Source organism: Andrographis paniculata, unplaced genomic scaffold (genome assembly GCF_009805555.1).
Source record: "Andrographis paniculata isolate CXL003 unplaced genomic scaffold, ASM980555v1 Contig57END, whole genome shotgun sequence".
Taxonomy (NCBI): Eukaryota; Viridiplantae; Streptophyta; class Magnoliopsida; order Lamiales; family Acanthaceae; genus Andrographis; species Andrographis paniculata.
Genome location: NW_026137592.1, coordinates 5,804,251 through 5,812,899, shown reverse-complemented (window position 1 = coordinate 5,812,899; position 8,649 = coordinate 5,804,251). Strand labels below are relative to the sequence as shown.

At 40.7% G+C, this 8,649-nt stretch overlaps 1 protein-coding gene across 1 annotated transcript; it reads left to right on the top strand.

Annotated features, from left to right (window-relative positions):
• Positions 1-4,747: 4,747 nt before the first annotated feature.
• LOC127257256 (probable pectinesterase/pectinesterase inhibitor 51) lies at positions 4,748-7,549 on the top strand. Its single transcript, XM_051283640.1, has 2 exons — positions 4,748-6,301; positions 6,717-7,549. Exons 1-2 carry the CDS (start codon positions 5,197-5,199, stop codon positions 7,400-7,402), a joined length of 1,791 nt encoding a protein of 596 aa, XP_051139597.1. The 5' UTR covers positions 4,748-5,196; the 3' UTR covers positions 7,403-7,549.
• The last annotated feature ends 1,100 nt before the right edge of the window (positions 7,550-8,649 follow it).

The following is an 8,649-nucleotide window of genomic DNA, read 5'->3' as shown; positions in this document are numbered from 1 at the left end:
CACAACCTGCTTCGTTGGCGCCTCCATGACCTGCTTCTTTTCTGGAAGTGGCTCTACAACTTGTTTCCTTAGCAGCTTCACAACCTGATTTCTTTTTGGAAGCGGCTCCATAGCCTGCTTCTTGTCTGGAGGCAGCTCCATGGCCTACTTTCTTTCTAGAAGCGGCTCCACAACCGGTTTCTTAGCAGCTCTGCAGCCTGCTTTCTTTTTGGAAACGACTCCATAACCTGCTTCTTTTTTGGAGGCATCTTTTCCATTTATTTTTCTTTCGGAGACAGCACATGTGTTCTTTACTCTTCCATACAAGCCTCCAACTTTCTTCTTTGAGCTCGCCTCTTTTGATTCCTAACGAGTCCCCTTATTGCCCCCCTAGTGGAAAGCTTCGACTCATTCAGAATCCTTTTTTCATTCTCTTTCGCGATAGGAGGCTTCCGTGTCGCCATGATGATCTGGTCATCCGTGGTAACAGTCCAAATCCGTTTCCCAATTGTGACTTTCACTTCTGCTATGATGGCCTCCGGCTTGGATCCTTTGTATACTTTTCTCTTCTCCAATCCTGAGGGATTCGGACTTGGGATGGTGACACCGACATTAAGCTCCCTCTTGACCATCCTTTGTTTTACCTTCTCCATGTTAGAACTTGAGACTTTATCAAATGTCACTATTGTGAAGACGGCTTTTTTAGCGGGTGCCTTCGGTCCTAGATAGTCTTGAACCAAAGGTTTTGACGGCTGGGTGCTAAGCCGTCTTTCAGAAGCCCTTTAGCCGATATAGTATTAGCAAAGGGAATAAACCCTTTGGTCGGCTTCAATGCCGGACACAAATAAGTCTTTCCATTTTCTAATTTTGTGGCCAAAGCTTCTGCCTCCGCAAAGTCTTTTTCGTCTGAAGTCGCTAGGGCTTCTACCCCTGCAGGCTCTTTTTCGTGTGGAACCTCCAGAGCCTCTCGAGTCTCTTCCCCTACAGCCTTCTTTTCGTGCGGAGCCTCTATGGTCTCTGGAGCTTGTGTCCTTGCAGAGTCCTTTTCATATGGAGCCTCTACCCGTACATCCTCCTTTTTTTTAGGAGTCTCCACGGTCCCTGGAGTCTCTGCCTCCTCAAATTCTAGAGCTTCCATAGCTTCTAAAACCTCTGCCTTCATAAACTCCTTTTCAACTGGAGCCTCCATAGCCTCTGGAGTCTCTACCTCCACAAACTCTGGAGCTTCCATGGCTTCTGGAACCTCTGCCTCCGCAGACTTCTTTTCGACTGGAGCCTCCACAGCATCTGGAGTCTCTACCCCTGTAGTTTTTTTTCTGTATGAAGGTGAATTTTCCGCGATCAAAGTAGCACTAGGCTTCTTTTCAAACCTTCTTTTTTAAAATGCCCTCCTTATGCAATCTGCAATGACATCAATGTCCATTAAAGGCTTGGCCTTCCGTTGATTTGGTGTAAGCGGCTGCTGTCTGCTGATGGAAGGTTGGCGGCTGAATCTCTACGGCCTGCCCTCCTTGCCCCTGTGTTTCGATTATCCTCTTCCATTAGAGATTAGCCACGTTCGGACCGTGACATCCCCATGGTGGTGTTGGCGCATTCCACATAGGTTTTCCGCTTAATCTCCCTGACGGGATCATGCCAAATTCTGAAAATTTGCTTGCCTCTCGTGGAGGCTCAGGACTGCTCTTCAAAACTCCAACGGCCAAGGGGTTCCAGCCCTCCGCAGCCTGTTGGCTCCAACGCTCCGCAGGCTGTTGCCAACCTTCCACAAGTTGTTGGCTCCAGCCATCCATAGGTTTTTGGAACCAGCCTTTCCGCAGACTGGTGGTTCCAGTCCTCTGCAGGTTGTTCCAGCTTCCTGCAGGCTATTGGTTCGAGCCTGATCTTGTCTGCCCCGGCCCTAAGGCTTGAAGCATTGGATGTTCTGCAACAATTCCTTAGCTTTCTTCAGGCGGTACAAATGAACCCCATGTAAACCTCGACATCACTCTTTGAAAAATCCGACTTTGGTCCCATTGGGCGTGCCAATTGTTGGATCCTAAAATTCGAAGGTTCCAAGACAACACGTTGATTCATCGGTGTGGGTTCCGGAAGTACTCCAAAGAGTCTGTCCGTCGTCGGATTGGGGGCGGCTCCTTTGGTGGAGCCTGCACGGCTTCGATCTTAAACGAGGCTTCGAGCCTAAACGTCGATTTCGATGGATTTAAACTAACATCTACTAATAGTCAGATAAATCTACTAGAAAGCGGATAAAAATATGCTAGAAACATAAAAACATGTAATTCGAATTAAAATGCATAAACAAGAACTAAAACATGAAAAAAATAGAGAAATATACGAGTTCATCTTCTTGTGCGTTTGTGTGATGTGTTTTTTCCTAGTTTTAATCCTAAGATAGAATAACCGTCTCTTCTCACTAAAAGGAGCAATTCCAATTATTCCTCCATCACCCTCAACCATCTGGTAACCTCCTTCTATCAGCTCCCAACTACCTGGTAACCTCCTTCTATTAACCACCTGGTAACCTCCTTCCATCAGCTCCCAACCGTTTCCATTGCCTCTGGACTGGGTTCCACTTGCTCTGAACTTCTTCCATTGCCTCTAGACTAGATCTATTGCTTACTCCGACTTGTTTCCATCATACTCTTAGCCGGTCCACGGGGATGTGTTCCCAACAGCCTCGAGTTACATGGAATCTTCGGTTTTCCTCTTGTTGGCTTGTTCCATAGAGCTTTTTGAATAAAGTATGAAAGTGCATAGGCCCTCCACTAATGTTCAGTATGAAATTATTAACCTAGGGCCAATGAAAGTAGTTATCTTATAGTCTGAAAGCTGTTGCTTTCTATGTTGTGAAGGCAATCTTCATCTGCTTTTTGGAAGCACCGCAATGCAATGGAAGTAGTTGTTTTCAACCCAATGGAAACAACAATTTATGACCTTATGGAAATATTGTTCCGGGATGGAGGTGCCATAGTTCAAAGAGTTGCTGCCCTAAGGTCCATGGAGACTGCTGCTTTCGGCCCTGAGAAAACACCACAATCCAATGGAAGATGTTGTCTTTGGCTCTGTGGAGGCAACAATCTTTTGCTCTGAGGCTTGAAGCTCCATTGTTGTTGAGCGGTTCCGTGGCCAAAGAGCTCTGGCTCCACTTCTATCTTTGAGCCTCATTCACGTTCGGGTGCCATGTCCAACAAAGTCCAAAAAACCTACTCGTTTCTAAAATATTGCAGAAATCCCCCATCCGTTAAGATTTAACGGCAGTTGTATATCACGAGCCTGAAATGCGATTTTTTGTCCATAAATTGATATATTTTTGTATAAAATTACTAAAATACCCTCGTACGTTATTAAATTTATTATTAGCTTACCCCACCTTCTTCCTCCTTTCTTTTTAAGTTTTTAGAATTTAATTTCTATTAAAAATTTTCTTTCATTTTAAATTTGTCAATCACAAAGCCAAAGTTGAAATTGATCTCAAATTTATAACACAATTAATCGAATGGAGACGGAGAAGTGTACAAGAATTCTGTAAATAATTGTTGCGGGCGGTGACTGTGAAGGAGAAGGAGGAAAAAAGAAAGAAGAAAGTAAAGTTAGTGAAAAAAGCAAAAAAAGAACCTGGTGCGGATCCGGCGGCGACTGTGAAGAAGAACATGGAGGAGGAAAGAAGAAGATGAAAAATAATTAAGGAAGAAAAATGAAAACTTTTTGCGGTCGACCGGAAGTATGGATGAATTAGGGAAAACATACATATTTGATAAAGATAATATATTTATAAATTAAATTATTATATATTATTAATTATTATAAAAATAAAAAGAAAAAGAAAATAGAAGTAACGAAGAAGATGAGACTGGAGGTTTGGAGAGAAAGTGAAAAAAAAAGAAACAAAAGATGGAAAAATAAATTAAAAAATATAAATAAATGTAAACGGTCAATTTTATCAAATTTAACCGTCGTTAGTAGATCTAAGAAGAAAGGGGCGAGTGTACACTAATTTAAAAACCACGTAACATTCGTGGAAGGTAAGAGTTTTTTTTTTTTTTTTTTTTTGACATTTGTATAAAGAATTTGTATATGTAATCTTATATTTTGTAGTTTAAGTAAAAGTTAAACGTATTTAATTTTTTTTATTTGTTTTTTGAAAAAAATACTTTGAATTAAAATATACAAAAATGCTAAAAAAAATATTTTGAATTGACACATAATATTTGAATCGAACATGTTCAATTAAAAATATATAAAGACATAAAAATATTAGGTCTACTCTTTAGAATCAATGATAATTGTTAACTTGAAATTTTGTTATTGTGAGACAAACGAAAAAAATATAAAAAAGATATTGGCACAAAAGTATGTAATTAAATAAATCCTAAATAAATTTTAAAGGGTGTGTTTGTTTGGAGATTTGAATTTTGAGTTGGGATTTGAATAGTAAAATTTTGAATTGAATAGTTATATGATGTGATATAAATAGGTGTTGATGTGATGTTTTGAATGTAAAATTGATTTTTAGTATAATATAAAAAAATAAAAAATAAATATTTGATTTAATGTTTTAGAGAAAAAAAAAAATTGGATGAATAATTAAAAAACAATCCAATCCTTCGAACAAACGCACCCTTAAAAGTAATTATAAGATTTACCATAGCCAAATTAAACATGCGTATAATACAAATAAATATTCCTGCAAACATGTGATGCCGTACAAATAACAGAGACGCGTGTATTTGCACCACCCGCCCCGTGACTTAGTTGGGCCTTGACCTGCAAATTCCACAGGCATTAATGGCCGCCGCGTTCCCCGATTTTGCCACTCTCTCTCTTTCTCTGTCGCCGTGCAGTTCCGTCCGACGGTCCTCCCTCTCTCTAGACTCCGTCGGATTAGATCAGATCAGATCAGATCTGCCCCAGTTTCCACCAGATTCCCCAAACCGACAACTCCATTACTCAATCCTTCCCTCCTCCCGTTTAAGACCACGCTACGCTACGCTACGCCCAATTGGCAATTGGGATGTGAGTGAGCGAGTGAGCGAGCAAGCAAGCAAGCGTATTCCACGACTACACCCCAACCCCTCCCTCCCACTTTACTCCTCCACTCCTTATCTAATTTCGTCCCGTGACTCATCTTCCAATCCTCTCTCTCCTTCAAATCAATTCTCCGATCCAACAAGATTGTTTGTCTGTTTCTCTGTTGACTCACTCCTTAAATAAATAAAGATGCTTCTTAGAAAGCCTATTAAGCCCATGCCGCGGCCTTCCCATTCCCATTCCCATTCCCACTCCAATTCCAATCCCCTCTGTCCCAACCAATTTCACCCTTCCAATTCCAAATTCCTTTTCATAGCTATGGCAGCCTTCCTCTTACTCTTTCTCTCTCTCCTCCTCTTCTTCACTCTCTCCTCCGCCTCCTACCACCACCACCACCACCACCCGCTGCCCAAGGACGACGCCGGACCACCCTCTTCCGAAAACATCATCAACGAGACCTGCAAGGCATCACGTGATCCCGCCACGTGCCAGGCCTCCCTCTCCCAGGCGGGTCACGTGCCGCCGTCCCCGTCCGTGTTGCAGGTGATCCAATCGTCACTATCTATCTCCTCGACCCATCTCAACGCCGGGCGCGGCATGGTTCAGGAAATCCTGAACGCGTCCGCACCCAATCAGAACCGTACGATCGGTGCCAAGACCTGCCTGGAGCTGCTGCGTTACTCCGAGTACCGGATGAATCTGGTGGCTGAGGCTCTGCCGCGTGGCAAGCTCAAGGACGCCCGGGCCTGGATGACCGCCGCATTGGCCTACAACTACGACTGCTGGTCCACGCTCAAGTACGTGAACGACACCTCCCTCGTCGATAAAACCATGTCGTTTTTCTACACCTCTCTGATCCCCTCCACCAGCAATACTCTGGCAATGATGGTGAATTACGACGTCTTCACCGACAAGACAGCTTCGTGGAGTCCGCCCAAGACCGAGCGCGACGATTTCTGGGAACCCGGCTCAGAATCATCATCATCGTCGTCGTCTGGTTTTGTCGGCGGCGTCCCGCGGGGGCTTAACCATGACGTGACTGTGTGCAAGGGCGGCGCCGGCGCGTGCAATTTCGAGACGGTGCAAGAAGCGGTGAACGCCGCCCCGGACAACTCTGGGGCCGGTAGCCATTTCGTGATTTGGATTAAGGCAGGGGTGTACGAGGAGACTGTCCGGGTTCCGTTGGAGAAGAAGAAGGTGGTTTTCTTAGGGGATGGAATGGGGAAAACAGTAATTACAGGGGCCTTGAATGTCGGCCTGCAGGGCGTGTCCACCTACAACTCTGCCACTTTGGGTACGTTTCTTGGTTGCTCTCTGTAAATGGCTTGTTGTGTTCTTTCATGGTTCATCCTTAAGGCTAGAATTTAGGATCAAAACAGGTCGAATTTGGTTTCTATTAATGTTGGGTTGGGTGAAGCAGAGAGACTGATAATTTTCAAGTGGATTGTTGTTTCAAGTATGGAAAGTTAGTTCCTGATTCGTTATTTAGCTAGGTGGAAATTACGGCAGATGGTATTATTAGTATATGATTCTGTAATGTGCAAAATGGTGAGTAGGTATCTTTATATGACAACATACACATACACAGACCATGCTTGAATGCGAATGCGAATGCCATTTAGTTGTGTTTACATATCACTCGATTAAGAACATGCTTGAGTTTTGCAAGAATTGGTTTGTCTGATTTGCTCGCTTCTGTCCCAATTAAGGTGTTGTGGGCGATGGATTTATGGCGAGTGGCTTGACGATCCAGAACACGGCAGGCCCCGAAGCTCACCAAGCAGTAGCATTCCGATCAGACAGCGATCTCTCTGTGGTAGAAAATTGCGAATTCCTCGGCAATCAAGACACCCTCTATGTCCACACCTTACGACAGTACTACAGATCATGTCGAATCCAAGGCAATGTGGACTTCATATTTGGAAACTCTGCTTCTTTCTTCCAAGATTGTGTGATCCTTGTTGCTCCCCGACAGCTGAGACCTGAGAAGGGGGAGAGCAATGCAGTGACAGCCCATGGGCGAACCGATTCTGGTCAATCGACAGGCTTCGTCTTCCAGAATTGTGTGATAAACGGCACCGACGCGTACATGGGTTTGTATCACAGCAAACCGGCAGTGCACAAGAATTATCTGGGGCGGCCATGGAAGGAATACTCGAGGACAGTGTTCATTGGATGCACCATGGAAGCTCTTATCCATCCCGACGGATGGATGCCCTGGAGTGGAGAATTTGCATTAAACACCCTGTACTATGGAGAATTTGAAAACAGGGGACGGGGGTCAGATGTATCGAAACGAGTAAGGTGGAGCAGCCAGATCCCGGCAGAGCATGTTCATAGTTATTCAGTTCAAAATTTCATTCAAGGGGATCAATGGATCCCCACCTCCTCCTGATCATTACTGTTACTGTATCTCTGTGTGTTAAGCTCTCTCTCTCTCTCTCTCTCTCTCTCCCTCTCTCTCTCTATATATATATATATATATATTTATATTTATATTTATATATAAATGCAAAGATTAAGCCGATGCATTGTTTTTCTAGTAAGGATCCAACTTCTGCTCCTGCACTATATATATATATGGGTGGAACACAGATATACATATAGATTTATGTGGATGTGCCGTGCCAATGCCATTAATAAAAATATACTACTAGGATCTTATACCGTCTTTAATAGTACTTTTATTTTTGTAAGAATTATAGTATTTTTCATCTTCTTTTTTTTTTTTTTGGTAAGATTAACTGCAGTAATTCATCTTCAATTATATTTAAGAATGACAAAAGAATGGATTTGAAACAAATTTTATAGACTTCAAAATCTGACCCACTAGAAAAAAATTACTACATAAGCCCTTAAACGTGCGGGCTTCGAGACCACTTCGAAATTTTCATTTTGTTTTATAGGTTATATAAAAAACAATAATATAGGTTAAAATCATATATTCCATCCACCATAACAAACGTAATTATTTGAATTTTAGTATGCTCATAATAAATGATACTTTTTTTTAAATTTCATTAATTTATTACATACTAAATACATATAAATTAATTTAATTAATTTTATAACATATAATATCATACATATAATCTAAATTTCTTTTAATTATACATATTATTTTTTATTTTAATTACTAACAATACTCTTTACATACAAATAAAATATATTGTTTACTTTTCCGACATATTTAAATTTTTTTTTAAAAATAATAATCTACAAAAACAATATTATAATTTTTTAAATCAATTTTACAATTTCTAATAATTGAGAACAAAACTTTACAAAATTTAAGAGTGTGTTGATTTTGTATTTTCGTTGAAAAAAAAAACACTTAAAAACCTCTATATTAAAATTGACTTCTAAATTATAAAATAAAGACTGAGGAATATAACCGTAAGAATATTAACATAAAACACTAATAATAATTATTATATTATTGTTTAATTAAATATTTTAAATGCCATATGCTAGAATTTTATTTTATTTTTCTAAAAATACTAAGTATATTATGAATAAAATATTTTATATATTTTTTCATGTAATTAGTTTTATACAATAATAGATTTATTAATTAGGAATATTTGTTTGCTTTATATTTTTAAATAGATGTAGTATCTTTTATATTAGATATGGAAAATT

Coding starts and splice junctions, on each gene's coding strand:
- LOC127257256 (XM_051283640.1), top strand. CDS start 5,197: ATGCTTCTTAGAAAGCCTATTAAGCCCATGCCGCGGCCTTCCCATTCC. Junction 6,302..6,716: donor CTACAACTCTGCCACTTTGG/GTACGTTTCTTG, acceptor GTCCCAATTAAG/GTGTTGTGGGCGATGGATTT.